A 16,666-nucleotide genomic window follows, 5' to 3' on the forward strand; every position below is an offset into this window, starting at 1 on the left:
AAAACTTCCCAGCACGTTCTTGCAATAAATACACGGAGCTATTTCCATTTTTTTTCAGTAATTTGCGTGACGTAGAGTTCTGGGGTGCGATTAAAAAGGTATTCTTTCTCTTTTAATGCGTACTAAGGATTTGGTTGAAGAGCCATATTTGATGAAGTAGTAGGCTCAAGGGACACAATTCGGCACACATAAAAAGACGCAGTCACAATCGCTGGTATGCGTCTTTCTTAGTGCAAGCGATTGTGTCCTCTGCGAGCATCTTCGTTAGACTTCTTTTTTGCCCCTTTCATATTCTTCTTTACTTGTGGCCCAGCGTAGGGTAGCCTACCGAACATGTCTCTGCTTAATCGCCCCCCCCCCCCTGTCTTCTGCCTTTTTGTTTCATTACTTCCTTCTTTCCTAAGGGCTATTTGCGTTTGGCTGGCTACCTTCGCTAACGATATGCTTTGTGTTAAAATCAGATGAAATTTGGTCTTATGAGTACTATCGTTTGGTGTTTTTGGAAATCGAGCCGCTGATATTTGCGCCAGCCACATTCAAGCTACTATAAGGTAAGCATATGTTTCGCTTAATCAGAACTGATATCCACTATTCCTAGTAAAGCCTCAAGTAATCATTGTAGGAGTTTAAATATTGGTGGTCCATTCTTGTCCGATTGATATATTCGGTATCTTTTTCTCGCACCATGTACAATAGTGAAATACCGACTTAGACGCGTTTCATGACTGGCCTATGTCAGCTCAGCCTATTGGTGTAGGACTAACGACCTGAACCTAAAGTATTGCACGTTCTTTTATAGCATCGACACTTCATATTTTAACATTCTTTAAACGAGAGAAGGATGACTCAGGGTAAAGCCAGCGGCTTGTCAAGTTTTCTTGTAGGCTACCGTGAGTCATCACAGCACACAACCCGTTCTTTCTTTTCGCAAGCTTGTCTAAGTTGTTCTGCGCAGTAAATCATGAGTCAACAGAGGATCTCGCAAACACACAGTCATATCCTCAAGCCTGTCGCACTCTCAGCAAAAAGAGAACAGTCGTGCATGCTGCCACTCGGCATACCAACCGCCGAGCGTAGCATGTCATCTCGCACAAGCCACCTATACAGGTTAAACCAGCGTGTCTTTATCGCGACTTCGGTACGCAACGACCCGAAATAATAATATGAATGCTGTTCATACCAGTAAATTATTGCTTCACAATTAGTTATTCGATCATTCATTCCACTAAAAAAAGTTTACTATTGTTATTCGAGCAAATGAAAGTCAAAGTGTCATTTGTGTAGCTCAGAATCAGCAGCTCTGCAGTATTGTCAAAGCTATGAAACACGCATGTAGACGCCGTAAACTTGCTTACATAAGCAACGTTGCATTCAATATCCCTTTCCAAATACCACTCACGATGGGGCTCACTGAGATACACTGAAAGTTCAACTGCGTGCTCCCTCGACGACCAACTTAACAGGCTACGTTCTATTCAGAGAATCGTTAGTGGATTATTTCCATGCTGTTTCGTATGAAGACGGCGCACGTTATGGGCTTTAACGTTCAATATTTGCTTAGCAAGCACTTCAACTCGACACATCCTTGCCGTACTACTCGGATTAGTAAACTCTATAAGTCTCATGAATAAAAGCAAGTAGCTAAAGTTACTTGCTTCAAAAAAATGTAATTGATTACAGGGACGAATTACTGCTTCAAGAAAGCGATTCAAGAATTAGTGTTTACTTCAAGAATTGTTTTTTGCCTTCTTTTTTTTAAATAAATTAGTGCAAATAAAGTAAATATAACGAGACGCGCTGTCCTGCACATTCGGCAGCCCTTCAAAACCTCGTTCATATATACCAATATTTATTTTTCAATATATCTCCTCTGTCATACACGCTCGTTTCTTCTTTTAAACACCACCAGCCACATTAAACATTTGTTAGATGTCAGCGCTCTGTTCTCGTCTCTTCTATCCTCTCCTGTCGTTTGCGCTGTTAAGCACTTTCTTCGTCTACCATGCAGCACCAACCAGCCCAATCAAGCACCTTTTTAGATGTGCACACGCCCCGCCACGGTGGTCTAGTGGCTAAGGTAGTCGGCTGCTGACCCGCAGGTCGTGTGATTGAATCCCGGCTGCAGCGGCTGCAGTTTTGATGGAGGCGGAAATGTAGGCCCGTGTGCTTAGATTTGGGTGCACGTTAAAGAACCCCAAGTGGTCGAAATTTCCGGAGTCCTCCGCTACGGCGTCTCTCATCATCATATGGTGGTTTTGGGACGTTAAACCCCACATATCAATCAATTGGATGTGTACACTGTAAATAGTGTGGTGTTGTAACACACATCCTAACATCTTGCACAAAATAATGTTTTTGACATCGCCGCTATTATTGTGTCGGTGTCCGCTGTTGCTCAGGCTTGAAGCAGACGGTATTTCCGGTAGAGAAAATAGAAAGTTCAATAGGATATCGATATCGGTGCTCGTTGAGGTAGTTGGCGAATGCTCGGTGGATTGCTATACTTAGCAAACAGCAGAGCACCAGCGTTTGCACGTCCGAACCCACCCAACATAACGCAGCGATGCTGCTCTTGGCACGACCAACACCCATCAACTTAGAGTGTTAAAACCTGATTTCTATGCAGCTGTTCTGGGGAAATTCAGCGCGGTGTGATCAACTGTCGCTCACCTCTAAGTATTTGTCTCACATAGCAGTTATCTCTGTTCATTAGTGCTATGCATAAACGCTGCGTTCAGTACTTCGCTGTCCTCATAATCTGTGCCTGCTCTGGCAAAACTACACCGTGGTGCTACGTTGCTCGTGTTTGTCATATATGTTGTTATTCTCCCAACGAACGGTGCATTATGCAAGAAAGCAGTATGGAGACACTCTGAGTTTTTCCCGCGACATTGTTCTATGCTTCATGCTCAATTTTACACCACGAAAGACCATGTAAACCATCAACCTGATCGCCTACTTTCCCGAGTACACAGGCAAAGCTGTTCAGGTAATACGGCCTTCAAGTTTTGGCTTTCTCACCAGCCCAATTTGTTAACTGATGTCGGATGATTTGTGCACAGTAGTCTTCGAATAGACGCATAACTCTGGCTTGAGGAGTTGTGTTCGTTTAGTTTTTGTACCGTTCTTTTCTCTTTTTTGTCAAAAAAACCTATAAAGTTAAGCCTAAGCATGTGATTCCTAATATGGCTATAGAAATAACGTCTCAGGCTTTGGATTATATAAACTTTTTATTTGTTTACATTCTGTGGCATTGTATTCATAAGACCATAATCTCCCGTGGTGAAACCATTCGATAGTTACAAGAGCAAGTGTTGCCGGGCTCCTTAAAGCAAGCAAAAAATTTGTTTCTCCGCTTGTTTTTGACCGATTCGAAAAATTCGTGCGGCAATCAATTCGTGAAGGAACAAAACTCATTTGATAATTACTTGGAAGTGTTTCAGGCTCTCTTCAAAAGCTCGTGAACGTTCTCACACCTCAAAAAAATCCATCAATCAATCAAATACGCGTGCCTTCCCACGTTACCTGTTTGGCTACGTGGGCAGGCATGAAAGAGTCAGCAAGCTTGAACCAAATAGTTTGGATCGCGACAATATGGAATCGAAAAGTGGAATACCATAACAACAGGAGGAGGCCGAAAGAATTGGAGTAGAGGCAGAACATCTGAACAAGAGTCGCAGAAACGCTGGGCAACTTGATGTTTGCGAAAACTCAATGAGATTTTCTACGTTTGGCGTCGGCTATTCACGACTGCACGCACTTTTGACGCGATATTGAGCTGCGCAAATCTCCCCGTTATGACTCCGGTGTTTACGTACCCTAAAGTGCGCAGAACTGGAACTTCTGGTCACCGTCACATACAGGACGATCCCGTGAACAGAGTAGAAACGTCACATATGACGTCATACCTCCACCAAAATTTGAACGAAACGCTCTGGCTGGCTTTGCGTAAGTACCGCTATTTGGCCACTCCAGTCAGTGGTTAGCCCGTATCTCTGGAAGGCCAGTAAACCTACGTCGTGCCACTTCACGGTTCTCATTATTTTATATTTGAGCACAGACCTGTACATTTGCAGGTTCTCACTATTTTACCAGCACCACTAATGCGAGAAAAAGAGGCCACATTTACGTGTCACTCAAACAAATGGCGTCTCACGGGTTTCTCCTCACGTTACAGGAAAACCCCGCGCACTTCGGCGACTGTTAATTTTGCTACTGCACAATTTAGGACACTGAAACGGCCTTGCGACTCACATTCATCACAACGTACGCGTTATTTTAGGACATAATTACCTCCAGTTGTGAGGATAGATCTTGTGTTTTTCCCATCGTTCATTCCAAGGGGGGCTGTCAGAGTCAACAAGTAGTTATAAGGCCACAAAAAGACTTTGAACTTTGAACTTTGAACTTTATTTATTTCAACATTCGGGATGCTGAGGGCCGTGGTCAAAAAGCCTCTAATGGGCTTGACTGGGACCACGACCCCTTACAAATGGGCAGCATAGGCAACACTTTTATTGCAGTGACAATGTACAAAAAATTTGAGCAAGCATAAAGCATAAAGTATAATAAGCATAAGCATAATAAAGCATAAGCATAATAAAGCATGAAGATTGAAAAGTAATAAACTCAAAGAAATGACCGTAATTATTTCCTTACACATACGATATCAATAAGAGAGTGTAACGATGCAAGAAAAGAAGATCGCAAGATTAGCACCAAAGTAAAAAAAAATATATGGGGCATGTGCCCATACGCTTACTACACTTACAATCAGAACAGTCACTCAAATGGAAGACGATATGGCATTCAAGTGAAACGGCAGGAGGAAGCGCAGCATTTCTTTGCCGTAGTTAGTGCGCGTGCGCGGGATAAGCCATGTGTGATTGAAACGCGTGTATAAAGAACTTTGCGGTGGTTTAGGTTGGCAATGGTTCCTAAAAGGTTGTCGCCTTTTAATCCTGCCTGGTAGCGTTTCACAAGCATTGCGCGGTAGTATTCAGGTAGAGGTAGCAGCTTCATGTCGTGAAATATGGGAGTGGTGTGACTGCGATATGGAGCATTTGCAACGGCACGAACAGCCCTTTTCTGTATGACGTGCAGTTTGCGGATATTTGTTAGAGTTGTCGTACCCCAAACCAGATGACAGTGTTCTAGATGACTAGAACACTACGCCCCGCATGAAAAAATTGAAAGTTCAAAGTTTCCGCGCCAATCTTTTGCCGCGTTCACTTTATGACGACAGTGACGATACTTTCGCTGACGATGGTAAACTGGTTTTATTGAACAATCTGAATGCTTCAGCATACTTCAGGGTTTTTCTTTCCCTGTATGAATCAGACCCAGGAACTGACACTGCCCTATATTTGACGGTAACGTGGAGCACATCTAGTTCAGTTCAGTTTTCAGAATACTTATGATCTAAACTGGTCAATTAATGACTAAACCATACACTCAATACAAAATAAATTAGCAAAATCCTCCAGTCAAAAACAAGCCAAAGTCAAAAATACCCGAAACAGGAAGTTGCTCCGTCATCCATGGTGGGTACCAGATGACGTCACGAGATCCGCTACACTCCACCACGGCTGGCCAGGATGTAAACATAGCGCGAAAAGCAAGTTCGCCATGTCATTCGACGCGGAATCAGACTGAGCTAGCTCGTCTCAACTTACCAGCGACAAGTTCAACGATGATTGCAGCTACTATCTGAGTGCGGAAGCATCGCTTTTTTATTTCGACCCGCCGGTGCGTGAAGCATCTTACACATGTCCCGAATCGATTTCTTCGTTGCTCAATATTGCAAGATCCGACGTCAACGATGATTAACACGCTGTATGCAGCTGACAAAACTGAGCTGTTTTCGCTTTGTCGTCGCCTCGTAGAAAAAAGCGCACGCTTATCCGTCTGCTAAAAAGGCGGGGTTTTCGAAAAAGCGTAGTTCCTTACGTCGCATGCATAGGGTGGCCCACGTTTGCAAGTGTGATTCCAGAATCAGCGACCAATTTTAAAATATGTTTTTTTAAACTAAATCACTTACGTTTATATAATTTGGAGCATATCACCATGGTACCGACGAGAACACATTTTCAAAGTTTTATTGAAATCGGTGAATGTCAAAAAAAAAGAAATCGTAAGAGTTCTCCTTTAAGAGGTTAATGTCCGCTCCTTAAAGTCACATGACTAAGCTTCGTATAAACACAGCAAAGAAAGTACAACTACCTAAGTGCGCACACATCAAAAGAAAATGTGTAGTGTGCTCTTGTAATGTAAAATCCAGAACATATCCCGACCTTAATCGTATCTTTTCCGAGGCCCTGTTCTTTTTTATGTGTATGTACGTACAGTAACCACGAATTCAAATAGCACAACTTAGGGTTGAATATAACGAAGATGTTTTTTGTTGTTGTTGTTGTTGTTGTTGTTGTTGCTGCTGTTGTTGTTGTTGTTGTTGTTGTTGTTGTTGTTGTTGTTGTTGTTGTTGTTGTTGTTGTTGTTGTTGTTGTTGTTGTTGTTGTTGTTGTTGTTGTTGTTGTTCTACCATCTTCATTTTCGTGCATGTTGGTGTGATGCTAATTCGAACGAGTAGATCAGAGCCAAAATCATCTTCAGATTCTAGATTCGCCACAAAATGACGTGGTTATTTCGAGAAATTGGGCATACAAGTCGTTATACTGAGATTTGTAATGTGGTGTTAGAATCTGTGAGTGCTGTACAAACTGTATCACACTCAAGAGGAAACTCTGAGTGCCCTAAAATTCTGGCAGAACTTTGAAGTTTGAGACAGCCTGCACAAGGCAACTCAACGCGATATCTCATGGTGGAAAATAAGGCAAAAAAAACTGTAACTACAGAGTCCAAAATTTGTGAGGAAGAGACAACTGCGTAATAGTACTATGTGACCGTGCGGCCATGAGAATTTTGTGAGTACGTGCTTTTATAAGGGGGTTACGGGGGACGAACAAACCTTTCGAGGTCGCCTCTGTTCTTTTCTGGCTCTGAATCGGCCTCCTCATCATTCTACGCTGCGGATCAGCGTAAACATAGGCCATCACCGTGACTATGCCCCAGTCACTAACGTAACTCAACGTCGGCGATTTATATCATTGGTGCGTAGCCAACGACTAAGCTAGCTTTTCTTTGAGAGTTGTTTGCACGTAGTTGGCAAAATGTCCCGCAATGCAATTGAAGCTTACTGTATCGGCCCGACGCGTGATTGCAGTGCCATAGCACGACTCTTATGCGAGCTCGTTGGTTCTTGATATTGAGCAAGCAAAGAGTCATGGTGCTCGCCTGTGTCTTCTTGTTTCTGGAACTTTTTTTCTTTTTTTTCTTTATCTGTCTTTCTATCGCTTTATTTTTCTTTATTTTTTCTGTCCTTCTACCTTTCTCTCTCTCTCTCTCTCTCTTTGCCGCGTTTTACATGCTCCACTTCACCCAGCAGAGCTTTCGTTTAACGCTCGCATCCAGCTACATTGCTTTGTAGTGGCTGGTCCAACTCTTGTTGCGCATACCCATTCCTGATGTTTTGCAAAACCTCACAAGATACGACGACCTATACCAGTTTCACTGTTTACAAAATTACGAAGCGTGAACTAAGTAGCACAAGCCTTGAAACAGCGAATCTGTACGGTTATGAAGTCCGATTTGGTTGCTTCTACATTGTAGCTAGGTATTAGGTAGCTGATGCTATGGCTTCGTGACGGCTGCTAGGTCATACTAGCCTGTTTTTTGGTTGCTTCTCAGCGCAAAGACATTCCAGTAAAGACACAGACAGCCACAGACATGGCACTGATGTACAAACTTCCCAGACACAAACTTGCACTGAAATCAAGCGTTCGCACTTGTCATTGATCTACGGACACGTCTTAGTTCATCTAAGGCTTCCATCACTTCGGGGTCTTCTAGCAGCCACCGTTGCCTTTCCCGTTCCCTGGTATTTTTTCGTTGTACTTTATACATGTATCAGCGAAGCAGCAACGCGTGGTTACTTGATTAATCCCGATAGTTCAATAAACCTCTTCTCAATTATTGCTTACATCTGTCTAGAAATTTGTATTGATGTTGGCCGCCCGTTCCTCACTGTCTTCATTTTTAGTGGACAAGTGTTGAATAGTGGCATTTGCCCAATCGCCGTGGCACATGCCCGTTTGGCATGATGATAGTTTTGTACACATCTGTACACATTAAAGCACTTACGGCCGGGTTAAACGGCTTCGATGTTAAAACTCGCTCAGCAAAAGCGCGTGGTATGTTTTAGTACTCTGGCCCTACGTCGGCAAAATGAGTGACCATGACTCTATAGGCATCGGCTTCCCAGTCCGTCAGCAGTTTCGACTGCCGCTCACGACAACGTAGCTCTGTCCATCATCCCCGATAATTGATAGGTTGACGCTCTACGAGCAGGTTGCTTCTCTTTAAGCATGGTTGGGAACGCTGTTGTATAATAGCGCATGAGAACAATCACGCTGTGTATTTACTAATTCGGAAGCTTTTTTCTTTAACTTTGATCTGCCTGCGTGTAACAGTTTCCTTAAAGAATGCGTACCTGCTGATGTTATTTCTTCAATGTGCTCTATTCGCAGAAATATTCAACTATTTCAATGAAATGTTCAAGACAGTATATGACCAGGAAGTCACAGTTGCTTACTATGGTCCACAGCCCTTCCTGATCGCTACGACGCCAAAATCCATCGAAGTAAGTACAGCCTGCGGTGATTCTTTATTCATTATTATTTCCGTTGGCAATGGCAGTAATACAAGCGTAAAACTTACATTTTTTCCAGTCCGTTCTTACCAATAGCCAGAACTTGAACAAGGCATTTTTGTACGAGATGATGAAACCGTGGATTGGGAATGGCATACTGATGATGTAAGTTACTCTCCTCGCTTTTGTCACGCTTCCACACATACCATCATTTTGTCCGTCCCCTACACAGTGTATCGACTGAAATGCTAGTCACTTTTTGGCCCCAGTTATTTCTCAGTTAATTTTAAGCCGTGGGATCGAATCCCGGCTGCGGTGGCTGCATTTCCGATGGAGGCGGAAATGTTGTAGGCCCGTGTGCTCAGATTTGGGTGCACGTCAAAGACCCCCAGGTGGTCGAAGTTTCCGGAGCCCTCTATTGCGACGTCTCTAATAATCATTTGGTAGTTCTGGGACGTTAAACCCCACATATCAATCAATCATCATCAATCAAAGTTTAAGCTTTCTTTCTACAACGAAGCGCCATTCAGGAGAACACAAGAAAATGATGCTTACTTTGTTCGTAACACCAACATCTGTACTAATAGTAGTTCAAGTCTCTGTTCTAGTCACAGCAGATAAAAGAACTGATTCTTTTTTTTATAGGATGATGTCTGAACTAGCTGACCCTTCACAAACATCAAGTTTCGCTTACTTCCCATCGTTCATTTTGTATTCCCTGCATTTTCTGGGGCACTTTTGTTATATTCGCTGTTATGTTATTAATACGTAAGGAGTGCTTGCACGAAAACTCACTCTGATAATGTATATTTCTGGACCAAGAAAAAATAAAGATGGGTACACGGTATATACGAGATGGCAGTGTCGTTGCTCTACACTTGGGGAGCGGTAAAAATAAACAACAAAAGAAAATGCAAAAAATATAGTAAAGAGGCAACCGTTGTTAACACGCTCGCACGATGATGTTCACTAACAGTCTGATGCATTTGTACAGTATAGACACCTTCAAAAAGATCTGCAAGGCTTTCTGTGGCATTATTTTTATGCACACAAGAGCGCCTAAGTCGAGGTCCCATACATTGCCTTTCACAACGATTTGTCAAGAAAACACAGAGGATATCGCTGAGTATGAAAGAATGGGCATTGCCATAGGAAGTACAGAATTGCTCCGAGCAATTGTGCAATCACAAAATATGTTCGAATGAATAGTAAATAAATTCGTAATGTGACGATCAGCCGAAAACGATGGAATAAAATTATTTTGCAAATTAAGTGTCTGCATGGCAAGGGCTATGCATGTCGTGGTTAAGCAAATACAAGCGGTACTTCATTAGATACGATTTAATTTCACAGTACACCATCAATCGTATATCATAGTGGCATTCACTCTCAGAAAGTGTATAAATACCACTAAGGATTTGTACCACTCCTCCCACCCCTCACTACTTGCACAACTCACCACTTCGTCCACTACTCCTGGCACCTCCCACTTCAGTCACCCACTTCATTCCAACTTCATCCAACCTCACTGCATGCCACCTGCCTCGCTGTTTTTTTGGTGTCTGCTGAGTGGAATTGTCTGAAAATTTTCTCCCTCGAGCATGCAGTTTCAGTTGCACGGTGAACAAATTCCTTCAGCTGCTAAGGTCAGTTGCACGATCGTTAGGAAGATGTCAAAGTAGCTCGACAATCACTGAAGTACAATGTTGCACCCCTTCTATAATTGTTGACAGAGAGGCAGTCTTATTACGTTTACTAGGTGCTTGTGTTGACCACGATGTGGAACGGAGTCCCGTTTTTAGCGTTGCCGTGCAGCTAGAATATATCGTAATAATTAGGTAAGACTGCGTGTTTAAAAAAAATCAATCGAGGCATATCCCCGACGTTAATAATGATGAGTGGGCAAAGCAGTGGGATCGTTGGGTGTTGCCGTAGATCACCCGTGACATAGATGACTCAAGCATGTAACTGAGTGCCAAGCAGTGTACAGTCATACTAAATGTTTATTGGTTGTAACTGGTTTGATTGTGTTAAGTTGTGCATTTCGTTTTGCCTTCATTATTACTGCTTTGTCGTATCGGATCTGGCCTGAAGTTTGCAAAGACGAGGCCTGGTGGTTGTTGGTTGTTTCCAGTCATACGAAATGCGTCGTAGAGTATATCGAGACGTTATCTACTGCGCAAGTCAGTTGCTGTCCGTGATCACAATCTTCATACCTTCATGGCCATCAGTGTCACCGTCATGGGGTATAGTGGGTACCTCGCATGCGTTGTGCCATGATGGCAGAAGGAGAATGTGTGGTCTAAAACGCGCTTGTTCTTCATTGTCATCAGCATCATCGTCATCGGCATCTCTAGTAGCGGCTACGGCGTGACAAAGTACACCTCTCGTTCATAAGCTGCTTCGCATCTAATATGGCCAGTGATGCAACAACTACCACTCATGTGTGAGCATCCGAGCCTGCATGTGTTGTGCCCGGTCTATAACCTGACTACTTCGGCGTGTGTGTTTCAAAGCAAAAGAGTTGTAAAGCAGACACTGAGAAAAGGTTCGCTGTACCTGAAACATGAACGCGTGGATGCTCCCCATTACTTAACAGCGGCCATTTTTTTCTTCAGCTGAGACACATATAGACTAAGTGTGATAGACCGATAAAAAATAACGCATATGAAGTGTGCCCATCAGTCTATTTAAATGCAGCTGACTTGCTCTGGATATACATCCACATACTGCGGAAACACATCGTTTTACTTTTGTCAAATGTTACTAACGGATGGAATAGAAGCACAGAAGTCTTACATTACACGATTTATACTGGCTTGATCCTGTGTAACGGTAAGCTCCGGCCCTGATATATCCCCGTTTTCGTAACGTTGCACAAGGTAAGTCCATTGACAGGACGTTCGACGTCTTTTCCAAGACATTCTGTTCATTAAGTGGAACACCTCCAATTTCATTTGATATGACACCTTTCAACTTGTGCTGAGTCAATTTTTTATTTGCACTCTTCCAGTTATTCGAACAATAGAGGGCAACAGTATAGTGTGGCACGCAGAAGCACAGGCTACCTTCATTTTTCATTGTCGTACTTAGAAAGGCGCGCCAGAAAACCTACTTTTCGCTTTGCATTTCACCGTAGAAACAGAGCCATCGTCTCTGCGATCGATATTCGCAAATGTAATGTCAGTGCTGTTACCGGCGTTAGGTATTATCGCGGATGTTCAACTTCCTTACCGCACAAGTGATGGCTGCATATGATGGCGCCCGTATTCATCACCACCCGCACTAGAATGATCACATTCGTAAAAGAAGAAAATTCACAAAAAGAAGTCATACAGAATGTTATCCTACATAAATAAGACATAGGCAAGATGACCTGGCCTTCATACACATACTGGAAGAAAACAAGGTCGAAATGAGATGAGTGGTGACTACATGCATGTAAATGTGGTCACACAAGTACGTAGTGACGTTGCAGAATTTTTGTTGTTGTTTTTTTCAATTACAGCTTAGTTTCACCAAAAGTATACAACCAATTTAGAAAGGAGACGATTACGGTTGTCTTCCGTAATTGGCGTGTACCCATTTCCTATGTCTTTTTGCCCAATACACACCGCTTTTTTTTAAAGTGCGGGAATAGAGCACTTGAATGTTGATTCGATGCCTTCAAGAAGGTCGTCAAATATGTGAAAAGCTAGGATGACAAACACTTCAAATAATGAAAAAGAATGTTTGGGGTTTCTGTTGTTTGGACTACATCTATCGCAGTGAAAAAGGCAAATGGCGAAGCCGGCGCAAGGTGCTCACACCAGCCTTCCACTTCCGAGTATTGGATGACTACGCACCCATCATGAATCGAAGAGCTCGAGAAATGATTGCTAGGCTCGACACGATGGGAACGGACTTCTTCGATGTAATACCCCCCGTACGCTTCGCCGCCTTCGGCATACTGTTCGGTAAGTAACATCTGTGACTAGGACTCTCTGCAGTAATTATTGCTCCTTACTGACACTGGTGCCTCGAAACATGCATGAAAATCACAATTTCGTCCGAAAGGCGATGAACTGATTGTGGAAGCAGTGCGTTAGACAGTTATAAACAACACAATTCACAGTCTTTATGTACACCGCAGCAAACATTTTCTCGCTAATTAAATGAATGAACGGGGTACCACTACGCCAAAACGCAAACACGAACCCAGCTCACTCGATCACCGCTAACAATGGCTTTTAAAACACTAATGCCATGAAAGCTTGAACAGGAGCGAGCGAAGAATTCTGCTTGACCTCACTCCTTTCAATACTGAAGAAACCGTGGTGAAACTTTGTATTGCCTCACGTACATACACATTCATAGACTCATATACGCAAGGACAGACTCCCCAAACTCTATACGCGCGGATATAGACGCCGCCTATCTCGAACCCAGGCGCATTCGGCGGTATACCTTCGCTCCCAGGGACGCCATAATTTGTTTGCAACTGCCAAGGCGCGCCTCGCTAGCATGGAATGCAGTGACTCTGGGAGTTTCAAATGCGAAAAAGCGCCTGTTCACGCTTCGCCTGTTTATAAAATGTCATCTGGGTACCACTGCGCTGTCATCTGATGCGACAACAACCAGCTCAAGAGGAAGAGATTGCTGAGCACTGCCTGTGAAGTTCACAGCGCATCGCGGGAATCGTGCCGGTGCGGTGTTTTGCGATTGCACAGATTTCTGTCCACAACGAAAAACGCCGAGCTACACCGTTTTAGGTTATAATCGCAATCAGCAGGAAAAACTACGAGCCCTGTGAAGTGTACGAGTAAGTAAGCTTATTGTGTTTATTCAAGCGTCACTCCAGCTGTTTCACTTTACAGCTGCGATTTGCGTGCAGTATGCCTGTAGTATGAGGCACAAAACTAATGCCGTACTCTTTCGCAGGCCGCATGTCAATATTAGGACATACGTATTACAACTCACGCGTGGATGCGCGCACTGTGCATGTTTAGTACAATTGTAACGGCCTACTATCGCAATGCGTGAACGGCGAGGAACGAACTGCTTTCGAGCCGGTCGAACTACGACATACCTTAACTGTCACTAGGCGAATCTACATGTGCTTTCGGCCGGCGTCACCGCAGCATTAGAAAATCTTGTTCTGGCTGGTACTTTTGCACCGCGCGTGTGTTCCGAGTACCCGGCAGGACTGGCAATTGATACACATGTGGTGCATGGGCGTAAGTTGGAACCAGATTCCACCCTATGTTGACGCCGGCTTACAGCACAAATTCTGCCTTGTCACAGCCAAGGCACACCGCAGTTCGACTGAGTCGAAAGCAACGCTTTCCGCTGTTCGCGTTTCTTTCAATCACAATAGTACGTACCTGTTGAAGCGGCTTCCGTGGTCTGCAAAGCACGTGCTGCAGACATTCTGGACTGTCGAGGAAGGTCTCCTCGACGTTTCACATGACATCAGCATAAACTTTCAGCACAGTAACAGCGCGAAACCGAGTACCTTAGCCACTAGACCACCTGGTCGAGGCGTATGCGTGTATTTATTCACTTGTTTAACTCTTATTACTGTTCCCGAAATCGCAAAGTGTGGCCGGGAGATAAAAAATAGGTGTATCAAGTTGAGAGCGTTGCACAAAGAGTGCCTCCCCAGAATAAAACATCCGATTTTATTGTTTTAGGCTTTTAATGTTGGTGTATATTCTACTTGCCGTTCGTGCGCTTTTTTGCAGCATTAGAATACTCGGACGAATAATAGATGCGGGAGTTTTCATGAGGTTAAACGGAATTGAAGGTCTGCTTGGGTTGCGCACAAGGTCGGTTATAATAACGCGTTCCGATTTTACGTGCACTCAAGTGTGTTTTCTTTCGCTACGCCCCATCAAGCACCACTGTCGCTATTGAACGTGTGATGCGTCATCTAATGTTATCCTTGCACGTTCGCATTTTCTTGTGCCACGAAACAAAAGCGGTGCGACCCCGTGCCAGTTACGCTCGGTCGCCCGCGAAATCGACAACAGAGAAAGTCAATAAACCTCACACCCATCTTTTTTCCTCAACACGTCATCCTTAGTAACGGCGATAACGTTTTTGTTTTCAAACCAGCGCCCACAGTTTGCGGTGATATACACTCTCCGAGCTTCGCGGACTTCCGTATAAAGGAGAGAGATTGCTATCGATATTCAACAACTATAACGAAAGTGTACCTTACCCAATCGTTTCGTCACTCTGTATAAGAATCGAAGGAAAAGCAAGAGCTTGTTACGTCGCTACTTGTTAAATAGTATTGAGTGCCTTCAACCGCGCAGGGTGGAGACACAGTTGGTTGTGCGTCACTGCATTGTGCTGCAACCGCTACGACGGAAAACTCCTACGCTCGCCGATACCTCAATTTGTTTGTAGTCGTTGCAACAGCGTGCAGAACAAATGGCACTGGAGCGTTCACACTAGGTCTGTCACACTAGAGAAAAAGGACTGTCACGGCGTCTTTATCTTGAGTCACTCGTGATACAAACCACTCTGCGCACATTAAACAGGAACGATGGTAATCTGCCGTCAGTATGTGCGTGCTGCCTGCGTGATATACTGAAACATACATAAGGCGAACTGTTTTACACATGTTTTTATTTCACTGTAAATAAGGCTTCAGTGTGGGAGCCGAAACGTCCTTTTTTCTGAGTTTTTTTTTTCTTTTTAAACTTTTACTTTGGTCGGCGCAGTGCCTCCATGTTTTTTATCTTAAACCATGTATCATCCCGACCAGACTGGCTTCCGTCAAACTTTAAACTTCACACTAGGTCAAGTGCGACAGTTTGTTTCGAGCGTAACAGAGAGGAATAGCTTTCGCTGCTATTTCGCTTTCGCTCTCAAATTCAGTTCCAAAGCAAATTTAACGCGCATGGTGATATACTCTAGGTCAGGGGTCTCAAACAAGAGGCGCGCCGACTTCTCGCGCGCGGCCCGAGGACATCAGTTGACAGTGTTCTTCCCATAATTTTTTTATTGTGGTTCATTTTCAAATTGCTAAATGCTATTCGAAATACTTTCTTGCCTGTCATGATTAATAACGCTTTTTAAAAGAAAGCTACACTGACCTCACTGGTCTTAATTTATTTTGAGGCACCCCATGCAGTCACATGGTGTTTAAACAACCGGAGAACAAAAACCCTTCAGTCCAGATTTTAGTCAATATGAATGGGTATTGATATGCTTTCCGAATACGACAAATTTGTTCCGGTAATGCTGCATACATTACATCTGAAAAATGAAATAAAGGTCAGAAGGCCCTCCTTTTATTACAAACATTAGCTTACAATTATTAAAAATACCCGCTTCCAGCTTTTCGCTGTCCAGGACCATTGCAAGGCTTAATTTCTTGACTGCAGCAGGGTGGCAGATGTGAGTTTGAGACCGCTGATCCACGTGTTAGAGGTTAGCCTTCAAAATTACTGACGTATCTTGTCGTGGATTGAGGCATTACTAGTGCACTTCCAGTTAGGCGTACATGGGCTCATTTTGACTGCTTGGGGTGACTTAGCATGCATGCTAAAATGCTCACAATGATTTCATGCTGAGAGTGTGTCTATTAATGAGTCAAAGCTAGCAGCCACAATCTGGTGGCGCGGCATTCAAACGCAGGGAAATAAACAGTGTCGTTACAGACACCTCCTTAAGCTAATAGTTTATGTGTACCATTTGTGAATACACTTCACGTGTGAGTTACGTTAACGTTTTAAACCACCTTTGCATCGTATTTTTCACTAAGCTAGTCACAGCTAGTATGACGAACACGATCTAAGCAAACAAAAAAAGCGTAGTGAAATACCTCATGTTACAGAAAGAACTTATTGCGCAACGTTTTTTCACTAAAATGAAATCATAAGACGACAACCTCGAAATTGTTTATATGTGGATATCCACAGTTCGTGAGCTCTTTCGCCTGTCTACTGCCGTAGGAGGCTACACAAA

General features: G+C 43.5%; 1 protein-coding gene across 3 annotated transcripts in view; it reads left to right on the top strand.

Moving 5' to 3' along the window:
- LOC119161234 (cytochrome P450 4V2) overlaps nt 1-16,666 on the top strand; it is a 64,024-nt gene that overhangs the window by 13,320 nt on the left and 34,038 nt on the right. For all 3 annotated transcript variants that reach the window (XM_075879670.1, XM_075879671.1, XM_037413607.2), the window contains 3 exons: nt 8,586-8,698; nt 8,787-8,872; nt 12,476-12,663. In XM_075879670.1, the coding sequence (XP_075735785.1) occupies nt 8,586-8,698; nt 8,787-8,872; nt 12,476-12,663 (387 nt within the window). The remainder of the gene's footprint in view (nt 1-8,585; nt 8,699-8,786; nt 8,873-12,475; nt 12,664-16,666) is intronic.

This window comes from Rhipicephalus microplus, chromosome X (assembly GCF_043290135.1).
Source record: "Rhipicephalus microplus isolate Deutch F79 chromosome X, USDA_Rmic, whole genome shotgun sequence".
Taxonomy (NCBI): domain Eukaryota; kingdom Metazoa; phylum Arthropoda; class Arachnida; order Ixodida; family Ixodidae; genus Rhipicephalus; species Rhipicephalus microplus.